Source organism: Siniperca chuatsi, linkage group LG13 (assembly GCF_020085105.1).
Source record: "Siniperca chuatsi isolate FFG_IHB_CAS linkage group LG13, ASM2008510v1, whole genome shotgun sequence".
In the NCBI taxonomy this organism is placed as follows: domain Eukaryota; kingdom Metazoa; phylum Chordata; class Actinopteri; order Centrarchiformes; family Sinipercidae; genus Siniperca; species Siniperca chuatsi.
Window position 1 is genome coordinate 18,515,812 of NC_058054.1, and position 16,204 is coordinate 18,532,015.

At 37.5% G+C, this 16,204-nt stretch overlaps 1 protein-coding gene across 3 annotated transcripts in view; it reads left to right on the forward strand.

Annotated features, from left to right (window-relative positions):
• The window catches only part of clstn2a (calsyntenin 2a), a 157,617-nt gene that overhangs the window by 100,036 nt on the left and 41,377 nt on the right, over nt 1–16,204 (forward strand). For all 3 annotated transcript variants that reach the window (XM_044219519.1, XM_044219521.1, XM_044219522.1), the window contains 3 exons: nt 9,190–9,385; nt 13,948–14,059; nt 14,288–14,384. In XM_044219519.1, coding sequence (XP_044075454.1) covers nt 9,190–9,385; nt 13,948–14,059; nt 14,288–14,384 — 405 coding nt within the window. The remainder of the gene's footprint in view (nt 1–9,189; nt 9,386–13,947; nt 14,060–14,287; nt 14,385–16,204) is intronic.

Below are 16,204 nucleotides of genomic sequence, written 5' to 3' on the forward strand. Positions count from 1 at the left end.
CCTTTCTCAGATGTATGACTACAAATCTTAGTGTGCGTTTTACTCCTTTACACCTCAGTTCAGAGCAGTGTGACCCTGGCCAGCAGCTCTCAACATGCCACCCTTTCTCTTTTGTGTGTGTGTTTTTATATATATGTATTATGAGAGAACACCTGCACACACATGCATCCCCAAACTGTAAAATTCCCCTCGTTCAAGAAGCCATTTAACTGTCAACTGGTGACCCTCGGAGAGCAGTGAACTGTCAGCTATGGTAAATGGCAGGTGACGGAGTAACAGAGGAGGAGGGGAGGAAGGTGAGAAAGAGGGTAGAAACAAGAGTGGGTGAGGTGTGTCTTGGGTAGAGGAGGGCAAGGTTGAACAGTGCATCTGAGTGCTGATGTTAATAATTGCTTACCGCTGTGAAATCTGATGCAGAGGAAGGGAGAAGGAAAATGGGGAGGAGAAGGTGTGGAGGAGGAGGAGGGGAAGCACACTGAAATACTCAAGAGGTTGATAGTGCTATTTATACCTGCATTAGTTATCTCACACACTGTAGTTATCTCTCTATATCCTTCCTCCTTTGCCTCCTCCTTTCTATCTCCCCTGCAGCTTCTCCTCTCCTCTCAATCACTTTTTAATCCACTCTTTGTATCTCTTTGACCTCTTCTGTACTACATGTCACTGGTATCCTCCTCAGTGCTCATATCTCTAGTGTTCTTTTTCCATTTTTGGGGGGGGTTTCTTTCTCTATCATACTCATGCCCTGAGTCTGAATTTGTTTTAACACTGTGAACCACTGAAGTGGAAAACTAGGCTTGCTTTGTGGTCCAACTTCTGATGCATGCTGCCAGACCCACACACACAATTTGCACAATTTCCCACTTAACTTTAATAACATAAACCACATCCTGCCTCATTTTCCTTTTTCTGTTTACATATTTTCATTAGAGACATTTGGGGTTAAGCACCTAGCTGAAGGCGAGTTATTTCTCAGTCTGTCACTCAAACCCATTATCTTTCATTTTCAAGTAGCCTCTCTAAGAGTCGCAACTTAAACTATTCATAGCTATGTCTGACTTCAGCGGTTAACACTTCACTTTGTATCGGCTTTAAACACTTGAGCTTGCCTCACTGCTTTTCAGAGCTCTCCTCTTCAGCATTTAAGTCACACAACTGCATCTTCACGCAGTTCAATTAACAGGCAACAGTGACAGTCACAGTTCATCTGATGAATTCTAATCCCACAACTTCAGAGGCTGCAATTAACACTAATTGCATTGCAGACCACCAAACCCCCCAGCAGAATTAATGTGTATTGTCTGCGATATTGAATTCTCCCCATCCCCTATATTGTGTTGTCCAAGGCATCAGCAGTCCTGGGTGAATAGATAACCTGAAAGTGTGTGTGTTTGCATGTGTGCATGTGCCTCCTGTCTGTGTGAGCTGTTGATTTGTCACCCTGAGGTCAAGTGGATGGTGCGACAATCTCCCAAATGCACTTAGGAAGTGGCCGGCTATCTGAAGGAGCCCAGCGAGACTGATGAATTGCTCCTGCATGTCTCTCTTTAACTGACTGGGAGCCCACTGTGGCTGCACCGGTCAACAAATGCATGCACCCATGCACACAGACACACAGCGCATTGTGTGAATACTAGCCTCTTCATTGCATTTCAGACTGTCAAACAGACTCTAAAGAAACTGATGGAGATTATTTCTTTGCAGTGAGACTTTTCATGGCAGAATTTTCTGGAGGGGAAAATAGATGCTGGTGTTTTTTGCATTAGAAGACATTTCAGGAGTTTTTATAGCTCCATTTTGAGGAACTCTCTAAATTATTTGAATGCTGCTGTTCTTGATTTATTTTTTTGTGTGTGTGTGTGGGTGTCAAAATGTGTGCTTTCAATCAATACCTTATGTATTTGTTAGTATTCAGAGAGTGGGTGACTATGTGGGTGCACATGCAGAACTTTAAACAGATCGTGCTATGCAGTCGTGTAGCAAATGGATATTTTTGAGTGTAACTCAATATTGTCCTCTAATTCTTATGTCAAGACTTTCTAATGAATGAACTTTGCTTCTTGCAATGTGCCCCCTTTTTCTTAATTTTCTCTGGTGTAAAGTAGGGGAATAAAGCTTTGAGTGTGTATTTAAAAAGCCATATGTCAGAAAGTGACAAATCTACAGAGCTACCACTGACATTTGACAACTTATCCTCCAGTTAACTGCCTGTCACTCAGTGTCCTCATTGTGTCCTCACCGAAAACCTTGAGACAGTACAGAGAAAATCCCATTAAAGCCAATAGGAAAAAAGCTTAGCGGAAGGCCATGAACCCTCATTTGTTTTCATCCTCATACTTCTCTTCCACCCTCTCTCATACAAAACTATAACGGCAAAAGGAGAGAAGAAAGTGAGAGTTCTTTTTCTAATGTTCATCCAGTGTAATTAATCACTTTCAGTTTTAAGAAACTGTCAGGATAAGAGCAAATTCATTATAAAGTAGATCTACTACCCATTATACCCACATCTCCAAAACAGTTTATGCAGATACATGCTGTAAAGCTAATACTTAAAATATCTAACCTTGATACAAAAAATGAACTGTGTGACTCATAAAATAGTGTAGATATATATATAGTTTTTATATGAAGCCTGAGATGCACAACTGGGATCCAAAAGACACTTGCAACGGCAACTTATGAATACATAATTTATCGTTACTTAGGTTAGTTAAATTATAGCCCACCAATAAAAATCAAAGTAATGCAAGAGGCAATACTTGTCCTGACTGTTTTTACATAAAAAAAAAATTACAAAACAAAGCCAAAATCACATGTCACGGTTACATAATATTACTCCTACATACAATCTGACAATCAAGCAAACAATACAAACAAAGCACAGCCTAAGAACATGGCAATAACATTTCTTTTTGTTCTCTCTCAGAAATAATAATTAGCATAATGCAATTAAGGACATTGTTTTTATAATGCACCTGATTAAAATTTATTAACCCACATTACAATTCATTAGTCCACATTACATTCCATTTACATTCCATTCCACATCCACATCTGTCATTTTATGCATACAATCCAAAGACGAATACAAAATACTGTAAAAGTGAGTTAACTATATAGATTAAACTAAATGTGTTCCCTTTAGATGTAACAAAACTTTACTCCATATTCCTCTATAATTCTCATTTTTCTATGGTTCTTTTTAATAACATTATCTCGCATGACATTGTGTTGATTAATAAATCAAGCCAGTTTTTAAATAGTGACATATTTATTTGTTTAGATGACTGGAAAATTATGAGAAGGTGAGACAATCAACATGGCTAAAGCATTCACAACTTATTTTCTGTCTGTTTGAAAAACAGAGAAGGTCTTAAAATACCTTTAGAGCCACTTTATCACAGAACTGTATGGTAATATCTCCTACATGGCTGGGTACACTGAGTTACCAGTCCAACTGAAATTAAATTGCTTTTTTTTCCCGTCTGGTACAGCATACATATCTGCTCTGTATATTATCCGAGGAATCTGAGGATATCATTATCTTTGATGTCCATCAAGAATAAAAAAAAAAGATGCTCCTTACAATTCCAGGACTTCATCACATGAGAACCATCACATTTTTAAGTTTTTACTTTGCAAAAAGGAACTGCTAATAGCTAATATCGGCATACTTTTAATTGTAAAAATAAGATAAAATGAAAATAAAAAATTAAAATATATAATAATATATAATATAAAAATGTTGCTGTCAGTTAAACACAGACACAACCCTCCAGCTAGCAGAGACGAAAGTAATATATATAATTTTAATAATAAAAAACTATTAACATTAAAAAAACACTGACATTATTTTTGAATACAAAAAGGGATGACTAAATGTGATTTAAGTTAGACTTTAATTAGGTTCACCTCTACAACCTAAAGCAATCCAATACAATAATAAATCCTACCTTTGTGAAGCTTAAAAAGTGTTGACTCAACTCCAAGGTAGTTTGAGGCTTGTGTTGTGGTGTTGGACTGCATTATACCAACAAGTGTTTTTAATATTCTGTCTCTCGGATGCATGTATCATTAGACTGTACAGGTGTACCTAATGCAGCTGGTAACACAGTATACATGGAACAGCAGAAGCCTAAACATAACGTCCATAAAAGCGCAGTCTGAGGAATGAAAATATATTCAGTCAGGCTGGAACAAGGATTTACAGCTGGAGTGATTGAAGCTCCAGAACAGGAGAAGACTTGTAACACATACCTTTGTTTGCTCAGTCATACACAGCCATGTGCTCCATATGCTGCTAGGGTATTCATGGTGTAAGTCTCTTATGTCTACAATGAAATGCACAAAAGATTAAACCTGTAAAACAAACCTTTTTCTTATTTTTAGCATCAAAAAGCACAGAGCAAAGCAAAAGCTGAGTCAATAAAATATGAATAAAATCTGAGACACTGTAATGAAGCAGTTTACCCTCAAAGTAATTTTAATTTTTATCCATAGTGTGTATTTTTGGAGCTCACTGTGCATAACATGCATTATGTGATTGTATGAAACTCATGTATGTTTACACATACTGTATATTGTGTTTGTGTGTGTCTTGCGTAAGTGTAGTTAGGGTGTATCTGTGGGTCAGTAGTGGGATGAAGTGTAATCCAGTCATTAATTAAATGAGAGGAACAAGAGCAACCGTGAGCTCAGTACTGAAGGCAGGGGAGTGAAGGAATCAGGTCTTAAAACCGCCTGACACTCTGCTTAGAAACTCACTTTAATCAAGGTATTATAGCTCCCTCCACCACACACACACACACACACACACACACAGAGTCAAATCTTGATACGGAAGCTTTTATGTCTAATGCTCTATGCGGAGACAGACAAACAGGCACAGACACACCAGATGGAGTCACAACAGTATTTGATTAAGAAGAGGAATTAACATGATTGAATTTTCTGTTTCTCTGTTGAGACTTCACTGAGAAAGAGGGTTCACTTGAGGCTTTCAGTACTTTGGAAGTCCTTAAATTTTTCTGTTACAGTGCAGGTCACAGAATCACAATCATGATGCAAGGTGATACATCAGATTGTTAACTGCTAAAATCTAAAGAAGAGGGATGCTTCCTTTTGTAAGGCACTAATTAGTGAAGTAGTAGCTTGTCACTCCAGATTTAATTCAAGACTTCATTCCTGGCCCTAATTTGTTTCCACTCATGTTACCTGTGGGTCACATTATTGGACAGCATCACATATTCTTTCATTTTCATGTTGATGATACACAATTGTACCTCTCCTTTAACCCAGAGGACTTAAGCAGCCTGTCTATTTTACATAATTGTCTTCCTGACATCAGGGGGTGAATCGCAGAGAAAGACAGAAATTTAAATCACAGGTCCTGACCCCAGTTTGTCTTTTTACACTGTATACTGATTCTTGCTTGCATTTTAATGAGCATGTTGGTGTAGTTATAGTGTGTGTTGCTAAGGTCACCCCTGTCACTTAGAGACAGTTATTTATGCCTTTGTCACATCCGGTTCAGATTAATATAATGGTTTACTTGAAGGTTAGTCGTCTTCACAGTATGTCATCCACATCTTGACCAATATGCTGCTGCCATTTGTACAGTGGTTCACGTTACATTTTGTTACTGATCGTAAAGTTCTTGAAATTACTGATAAGTCTTGCATGACAGAGCACCAACATTTTGACTCCTGTCCTACACCTGTGCTTTTCTTACTGTGTTAAAATGCCTGCTGTGAAATAGGTGTATATGAGAATCCATCAGTGTTTTTAAGTTACTTGAAAATAGACTTTTTCATCTTCTTAACCTGTATTTTATTGTTCTGTTTAATTTAAATGATCTATTCATAATTGATTTTAGTCTTTCTTTTGGTGAAGTGCTTTGTAAACCTTTTTTAATAAACAGAGACAAAAAATTACTTATGAGCTCAGTGAAAGGAAAGCTGATATTTTAATCTAATTTTTACATGTAGAAAGTTGGTGACTTGTGGATAACAACGCAGGTTGTTTAATGTGATTAAATGCTATGAACAATACAGTACACAACAGACAATATACGAGCCACAATAGCCAGTAATTTCTGACATTACTTCAGAAAATGCAACTGATGCATCTGTTTTCTCTAAGAAAATGTAATCAGTGTAGAAGTCCTCTTTTCATTCGGAGTAATGTCGACTCTTAAAGTGTTTCTTTTGATTGAAACAAGTGTTTACAAGTGTTTATTATTCATGTGTTCATTAGTGTTATTGTAAATAAGTTTGGTTTCACAATAAATCACTTTAGTTTCATTTTGTACTTGCTGGAAGTATTCATTTTTAATGAAAATTAGTTAAATTGAACCAAACTGCATGTGACAGAGTACTTGCTGAAAAGGTTTTTTAAAAACTTACATCAATACAAACCCAGAAATTGGAGAGGAGGAAGTGATCACAACAACCAAGTGATACAAATTAAAGTATACCAAGAGGCACGTAAAAATTTCTTTAAAAATGGGATGAGATTAAATCCTTATTTTAAACACTATACTTGACATAGCAATTTTTCTACCCTTTAAAAAACAGCCATGGATATTAAAAACCAAGTGTAAGCAATTGTTAAATCCAACAAATAGAAGGAAAAAAATGAAATGCTCTGTCAACTACTGTTACTTACGGTAGGAATACACAAATATGTTTCCTTGTGACAACGTGTTAGTTTATGGAGCATCATTTTCTCATTAATTGTATCCGTCTTGTCTGTTTCCATTATATTGGCAATTTAACATCCTGTGAAATACATGTTCCCTGACAGCTTGACATTTTCTGTCGATGCAGTTTATGCCGCTCAAGCTTTCTGTGGAGTGCCATCTATTTTTGATGAATGTTATTATCAAACCATTTTTTGCTGACTATTCCACTTTACTCTCAATCTGCCATGGCAACAGGCCAACTCCCCGAAGCAAAAATCTATGATATTTACTTTGAAAAGCGACCCCTTTCCCTCATGACGTATAGGCCAAAAGATTAGACTTCATTTCATCCATGCGCCACAACGGGGTGAAATTATAGTGTTCCCTCTGGTGGGGCTGGTGAGACGCAAACTAAGCGGCAGGAAATAAGGTGTGTATGTGTGTGCGTGAAGTACACATCTGCTGACACAGTAGGAATACGTCTAAAATCTCAGTCATTACCATTTACATATACATTGGCACATCACATTCCTCCTCATCTCCCCCTCCCTCTCTCTCTCCCTCCTCTTCTGTTGCTCTCTCTATCTTCCCTCCACTCCATGACTGTGTTACGTTTTCCTGTAAAATGTAATCCAGAAAAATGAATTTGCCACAACAGATGGAGCGGAAAATGGATTTACATCCAACCCCAAACTGTTAAGTGGAAGTACCTTTTCCTGCTTCCCACCACTAAGTCAAGGTTTATGCAAAAGGGCTGCAGCAGTATATTATAATCACTGGTATTTTCAAACCAGATTCCTCTCTCTTTGGTCCCATCTAAGACCATATTTACTCAGGTTGCATGTATGACTGTGTATATGCAGGCAGGATCAAGGCTGTGCTTATCACCCTTCTTCCATACCACCCGCTGTGTTTATTATTATTTTTCTATACATACAAATCACATCCCACTGCCGTATTGGGGACCTTTTCATTTCGATAACACCTCAAAGGGGCCAATACGAGGGCCAGGCATCTTGAAAATTGGTTGGGGATCAAACCTTGAAGCCCACTGTGTTTGGCAGCATCATTATTTCACCACAAAGGGGATTTGAAAAGTTGAATCAGGTTAAGAGGAAGTAAGAGAAAGAAAATAAGTGAAATAAGAGACTGTGCGACACTGGGATATGAAGACGAGGGTAACAGAAGTGGAAAGAAGCCAGTGGCAAGAGGGATCTTTGTCTTTGTATTTGTCAGTGGGGTTTGAGCATGCAAGCAGAATTCCCATAGCTAGGTAGCTTTTTGTTTCCACCGTGTCCCACTATGTTCTGAGCGATATCAGCCAACACAGGGTCAGAGCACTGCAGCTCTTTGTTCCCTGTGCAAGGAGATTTTCCAAATCCCTGAAATGAACACTTGTGCAGGGGATGAACTCCACAGATGATACAAGACTCACAACCAGATCTACACACAGAAACATACTCAGTGCGTATGGTAGAGCACTCTTGGGACACGAGAAATTTCATCTTTTGTTGAGCTGGCACAGTTTGACATATATCAGAAATTATTTTTTCTTAACTACACCCCAGGAGCTGTATACTGTGTTTTTGTGAGCAGCTCATGCTGACAAAGATCACTGTGTCCAGAAATGGGACTGAAATTCGAAGTGATAGCTGTGCTGTAAAGAAAATGTCAGCAGTGTGTATTGTTAGTTTTTACTTCATTACCCACAGTTTGATTCATCCTCAACTATCTGAGCCATTTGATAGCGGCTGCTGGGTTTGAGAAAATAATAGTGAGAAAAAAAGAAAGAAAGATTTTACCACCAGTGTTGTGAAAAAAAGCGAGTGAATGAAAATAGTCCAGTTATTGGAAATGTTTTCCCATGTTTTTTCTATGTTTGTTGTCTTCACACAGTGTCGACCTGAAATTAAATGCAGTCTCAGACTTTGTCTCTCACGCCTCCAGATTAAGAACCCAGAGGCTGAGCAACATTTTCACACACTGGGGAACAGACATTTTGAAGCCTATTATGTCTCTGTGGTTTCTCTTTTTCTGCCTTTTCTTCCGTAGAACTCACGTGATTCATTTCTCTCTTTTTATCTGGGATAAACATTGTGGATAATCAAGATGTCTGACTAATACACAAACTGTCCTCCTCAAAATTGTCTAAAAAAAAAATCAAAGAGTTCAAAAGTGCAGGCTCTTTTCATTTTCACTTGATGCTTATCTCTCCCCCTCTCCCTGACTGTCTTCACACTGTTTAGCTTTAATTTGCTCCTGACTCACTAAATGACATTGGTGTATACAGTAGATTGAAAGTGCTGCTTTCATTTTGGGCAAAAAAGGAGATAAGAATATGTTTTGATAACACATTCTCACAAATTGTGGCCAATGAAGAAATCCTCTAGCATGGCTCCCTACTAAAGATAGGAAATACTGTCTACAACACAACAATAGCTACGTTTAATTATTTGCATAAAGTAAAACATCACATCATTTATACTTTTCTTTCCTGTTCTTTTTAGGGGAGATTTGTGCCTTTAAGATCTATGGTCAGGATGCTCCTTTCGAGGCAGTGGTGTTGAATCGCACATCAGGAGAAGGAGTCGTGAGGGTCAGTAGCCCTGTGGACTGTGAGAGCCAGAAGGAGTATACCTTTATAATCCAGGCCTACGACTGTGGGGCCGAACCCAGTGGGGCCAACTGGAAGAAATCCCACAAGTGAGTCAACCGATGTCTGTTCGTGTGAGGTTGGTGTATTCAGTTTAGGCTTTTGGTTTCCACACCTTGTTGTATTGATGGTACAACAACAATAATAATAATGGTTATACCTAATGTCACATTTTTCAGCATTCTGTCCTTGTTTGCTGTTAGTGACAGACATGGCACATCAGTAAAGATCTAACTTGTTTTTCTATTGCTATTTTTTAAGAAGACTGAATAGTATTTTATCCATTTAATTTATCTATTTGTGTCCCAACATGAGAGCAACACTGTCTTGTTTATGTGTGTCCACATTCTTATTGTAGAATACTGTATGAGCTCGACACTCAACGAGATTTCATTTCGCATGTACTTGAGCAATATTTGGTTTCCATACCAGTGTTTTATTTCCATTTTTAGAGAATTCTGATTTACAATTTATATTTTTTACAACAAACCACTTGGGATTTTGCCTGGAGGAAGTTAGACTGACAAGAAAATCACAACTTCTAACCATGTCTTGGTGGGTTTACAAAATAACAGGAATCTATTACGGTGTAATACAATTTACATTTGCCCTGCAACAAATTCTTCCTTTCTGAAGCTTTAAATTTTCAATTTCTGTTAAGATGATGTCTGAGAAGTGTAGTTTGTTGTAAGTGTTACACCCATGGAGTGCAAGCTGACTCAAGGGGTGACAAATTTTAAAAAAATTTATTCTGAGAGAATAAATGAAAAACACAAATTTGAGTCTGCTGGTCGTATCAAAATCACAGTATTATATCAAAATCTCAATATTAAAAAATACAGTGATAACCATGCATTCACTAGATATTTCCATTTAAAATCAATAGGTTAATAGAATCACAATAAACATAAAATATGCTGTTATAACAGTAGGCTATTAAAATGATCAACTCTATATGAGTTATATAGAATATAGAGTATTGACAGTGCTCATTCTATATCATTCTATTATCTACAATTCTTATCACTACCAGTATAAAACAATTATCTTATACCTTCAGTCACACAACAATTACATTCTCTCTTATTCATCCTCTTTGTTTACAGGTGACACATCACAACCTGTGAGCTGCCTGGTTGCCTTGGCAACAGTCAACTACAGCGCTGCAAACAGTTGCTAATCAGCTATTTGAGCTCTGGCTCTAACCGTCAACGTTCTATTGACTGTTACGAGAAAAAGAATAAATACAAAAGAAAATATATGAACTACAAAACACTAACATCTAAATCCTACACATATGTATCAGTGGAGTCAGGCAAACGTTACATCTGATCAGACATGTGACTCAAGTAATTTGGTCCAAGTCTCAAGCAAGTCCCAAGTCATTTTTTTCTTGGGCAAGTCAAGCCAAGTCACAGATTATGTCAAGTCGAGTCCTTAGTTAAGACAAGTCAATTCCCAAGTCAAGTTACTTTTCCCTCTCCCCCAAGATACTGCAGTCTTACCTGCAGTGTTCGGTCTTATAAAGACAAAAGACAAGTTGTTGGTACCTGTCTAACAATGATATTATTGGCCAATTTATCATACCTGTTCAAAAAGTATGAATTTGTATTATAATTATTGATATTCAGTGAAATAAATGTAAGACATTTCTTAATTTCTTAAAAAGTGTTTTTTGTGCCTAAATCTAACCAGACTTTAACCACAGCATTGTCACAACATAAAACAAATTATTCAACTGATAACAGATGGTGATGATCTGATCCATAGATCATCAGGTAGCGTCGCAAGGAGTTTGACTGACAGGGTCAAGTCTCAAGTAATTTATTTTCTGTCAAGTCAAGTTGCAAGTCATCTCGAGTGACTCGAGTCGAACTGAGTCCAAGTCAAAATGACTCAAGTCCACATCTCTGCATCTAACTCCCTTCAACATGTTGAGAGGTGAAATTTGGCAACAACCACTAAACGTCAAGCTAGTGCCAGCTCATCCCCGTTTAGGATACTAAGCTAGCGCAAATACCACTAACAAACTACACTTCTACAATGCATAACGGTATACTAAATAGAAAGCCTACATTACTGACAAACTGTACGAATGCTTATGTGACATTTACCCACCTGAAAGAAGAAATGCCTAACACAATTGTGAGTCGGCTGGTCTTCAGTGGCTTTACTGGTCTAACTGCCAACCGAAGAATGCAGTGCCAGCCCACAGCTTATATACCCGCAGGTGATCTTGTGCCTTTTATACTCAAAATAGAATGCTTGAAATTAAATGAGGGGGTGTCGGTAAACATGCAAGATAAAGTACATACACATAAATTAACACATTTAAGTAAGTGGACAATTACATATGAAATTTTGTATGTGTCATAAGCAAATAACCCTTATCTATCTGTCTATCTGTCTGTCTGTCTGTCAGGCTGTGTGTTTGTTTGTCACCTTGACCACTGTTTCTTTTTCAGGATTTGGCATATGTTCTCACATTTTGTGACTCCACCAACTATTCAGCCACTGTCTATCCGTTTGTATCTCTGAAACTTTCTTTATGCTGCCTAAAAGCTCAGTTATGAAAATGGTGCTTGTCAGACCCTGTATTAAAGCTGTCACATACTGCTGATTATTATTTATCTTAGCATGACTTACTTGTTTAGCTGTCAAAGTAATTCTGATTTAAAGTGGGTGGACAAAATCACAGAAACATGACATACAAACAAATATTAACTTCAAAGTACTTAAATCAAAGTTACAAAGGCAGCTGCTCAAATGAGTCATTAAGTTCTCAAAGTCTCAAAAACGTCACCAACACAAACCGAAAGACAGCAGGATATTTGCTTAACACTATTCAAAAATACAGCCTTAAAAATGAGCACCTAACACCTATCTGACAGTGTTAATTAAACACAGCATTGTAATTACAAAACAACACACTACTGTGCTAGGCTGCATTATACTGACGTTCTTGTATTTCCAACCCACTTTATACAAATTAATATTTGAGTGACTGAAATCTAATTTACAAAAATGTAATGTGATGCCTGCTCATGTTTTTATATAATTTTCCAGCCCGACTCAGATGGATCTGAACTCTCACTTCTGACACAACTGCTAAGAGGTCAAAAGTAATTTGTCCACCTGTGGTTTCAAGACCCTGAAAGATAGAAAACTGGGATGGAGTGTGAATTGGAAATTGTGTTTTCTGAATGCTATTTTGTTTTTGTTTGTCCATGATTTAGTATCGCCATTACCTAGTCCCGCTGTAGTACCTGAGTCACTTTACTCGGTGTCGATAGATAGAAAAAACGCCAATACATAACAGGCAGTCATACATTAGAACTATATTCTTATTAGATATACTAAACAACAAGCCCTCCCTTTAAACTAATTTATAAGTAAAAACACCAAATTGCTAATTGTTTTTTTTAGGTGTTTACTACAAAAATAAAAAACGTTATATTTTACACTCAAAGTTATAAAACTATAATTAGATGTTGTCTTTGCTGTTTCTATTTTCTTTTCTTTTGTTTTCATTTCTCTTTTCCCCAAGATCTCTCTGTACTGCAGCAGTGACAGCTGAGACTTGCAGTTCTGTTCTCAGGATATGTCCCCCTAATGGCCCATCAATATTATGTGTGTGTGTGTGTGTGGCAGTGCTATGTGAATGAGATTGACAGACAGGCAGACTGGCACGGACAGCAGCAAATCAAACCCTCTGGTCCTTCAGTCAGCTGCTAAAATAAGCTGCAGCAGGCTTGCTACTAAAAGGAAGAAAAGAGACACATTTATCAGCTCAGGGATCTGTGATGAATTTCACCAGTGGATGATGAACGACAGACAGTGTGTGTGTGTGTGTGTGACATTATCACTGCATGACATTCTAAATAGGCCTCATTAAGCTAATGTCATGAATTTGCCAGATGTGCAGATACACCGCGAGTTGTTGTCAGAGAAGGTCACCAGTGAAGAAAACTTTGTGATACATCTAAATTATTGCTTCATTTATACTTAAGTGCACAAATGTTATCAGAGTGCCTAGTTAAGATCTTCAGCAGTCCCTTCCAGCAGATGAGATTGTGTGTTTATGTGAATCAGACCAAGGGAAGGAGATATTGAAAGAAAGGTAAAAAGAAAAATGAGAACCTTGAAAAACAATCTGGCTGTGGATGAGCCTGTGTTAGTGGACAAGCTAAGTTAAATACAAGTTCGACTGACATTAGATAATAATCGGAACCCATTTCACAAAGAAATACTAATAAACAAGAACTTATGTGTGGTACCTTTTTAAATTAACTCTGAATCTTGTTCTTCGGGAATAAATCTGTTTATCCTATAGGAACTGTTTTCCTCTCACTCTCCTCTGCCTTCAGCTAGTCAGATAAAGATAAACAGTGAAATACTTAATTCATTTCAATCATCTCTAATGACTTGAAGTGATTTTTCCTTCTCTCCTAACTCCCTTCCTCCATTCATCTCTTTTTTCCCTGTGTCCTTTCTTTCCCTTTTCATCATCAATCATTTCCACTCCACTTTCTTTGCATCCTTCTCTCCTTTTTTCCTGCTGTGCTCCCTTCCTCCCTGCTCCCTCTTTCTTTCATTCCTTTCCTCCATTCAGGGCGGTGGTTCACATCCAGGTGGATGACGTCAATGAGTTCTGCCCCGTGTTTCGGGAGCCACTCTACAAGGCGTCGGTAACAGAAGGCAAGATCTACGACAGCATTTTGCAGGTATTTAGATATTATATTTTAAGTTAGTATTATATAGGTTAGCTCTCTTGCTTTTTCTATCATTGTTTTATTGTTAGAATCAACCTGACAGATAAATGTGCAGGTTAAAAAAGTAATTCAGTTAAAAATATGGGGAATATTATAATAGTCAATAGTCTTGTTAGTGTTATTGCCTGCAGGGCAGTTGTTGAAGAACTTGCTAGAAAACTGGATGTTGTAATGTTGCAGGTGGAAGCTTGGGACCAAGACTGTTCACCACAGTACAGCCAGATCTGCAACTATGAAATTGTCACTTCAGGGACGCCATTTGCCATAGACCGCAATGGTAAGTGTGTGTGCATTTATGTGTGAGTTTGAATCTGGCTCAGCTGAATGAGAGACTGGACAGTAGTTATAATTGCTGATGTGATTGGGAGTGATGTACGTGTCTGAGAGATGGGAAGAAACTAGGATAGCACAGTGAGGGACAGTTTGTGGAGGCTTTATACGTTGGAAATTTTAATTTAATTTCATTACATTGAAGGGCCATTATTATTATTATATGTGTGACACGTACACAAAGTTTTACAGTAGGTCACAAGCCAAAAATACATAAAATAAAACTAAACCATAACCCAAACCTTACCTTACTTTTACCAAAATAATTCACCTTCTTCTTAACTAAAATAGTTGACCTAACCTTAACCTGAAACAGATAGACTCAAAAACTGTGAATAAAGAAATATACTGTTTAGTAACTTTAAGCAAATAAATCATAATAAGTCATTTTTAGTATTCTGTGATTGTTTGGGGAAAACCACATTGAAAACACATTTAATTTAGTTTATTTTTTTGCTAATGTTGAATTTGAACTTTTTAATTAGTATTTGTCTGACATTAATAAAAATACTAAAGTACTACATTAGTGATTATCTTTGCTTTTATCAATTTCTCAGAAAAGAAAACAAACCCAGAACAGCTACTAAATGGACCTTGTGGTGAGATTGCTTTCTCAACTGAAACAAAACAGGGTAACGGCTGTTATTTGATGGATCATTTACTTAAAGGTCCAGTGTGTGGGATTTAGTGGTATCTAGAGGTGATTGTTTGTAGTTTGCAGCCGCTGAATACCGCTCGCATCACCCTCCCCTTCCAAGCATATAGGAGGGACTACGGTGGCCGCGGAAAAACGTGAAAGGCCCTATCTAGAGCCAGTGTTTGGTTTGTCCTTTCTGGGCTACTGTAGAAACATGGCGGAGCAACATGGCGACCTTTGTGGAAGGGGACCCGCTCCCTCTGTAGATAATAATGGCTTATTCTAAGGTAATGAAAACACAACAATTCTTATTTTCAGGTGATTACAGACTAATTAAAACATAATTATAAATATTAACTTCCATTTCTGCCAATAGCTCCTCCTAAATGTTACACACTGGACCTTTAACCATTTGGTTATAACTCATTTGAGCCTTACTTGAGACACATGGTAAATTTCGAATACACAAATAGCAGTGCTGTTCCTGCCTCACTTGAACACAAACAGCATGGTAAATGTCTTGATGAAAGCAAAAAGCCTTTCTTCAGCTAAATTTGCATATGTTCTTTCTATGATCTCAGCTAGCTGAACCTCGTATGAACATGAACAAGTCTCTTCTAAAGATAGACATGAGAGAGGCAGCTCAGACTGCACCTAGACTGAACCCAGAGATGAATCATGGAACAGAGAGTGAACAGAAAGTAACGTTGGGTAAAGAAATAATACTATCGAGGATGATTTTAAAGCAATGTCATATTTGCTTGTTTGAAAGTGGTGGAACATTAAAGATTTTGTTAACCCACAAACTGCTTTAAAACTTTATTTTTGTCTGTGCAGTAGGCACTGCACCAGTCGTTGCACCTTTTTTATGGATGTACACTGAACAACAGATTAAAGTGAAAACACTTATAGAAATACAATATTAAAAAGAAAAAGCAAGCAGACAACTGTGGCTGATTCCTCTTTTTATTGCAATAATGTGGTGATCCGTGAAGTAGCTTTTTCAGCAGTGCATAGCTCAAAAGTTACTTGACAAAGATCCACCTTACTCTGACAGGCTCCTCTTTTATTTTCTTCGGTTTTCTTTTGTTCGTTTGTGGCGGTACACCGTCCTACTTGACTGGAGGAGT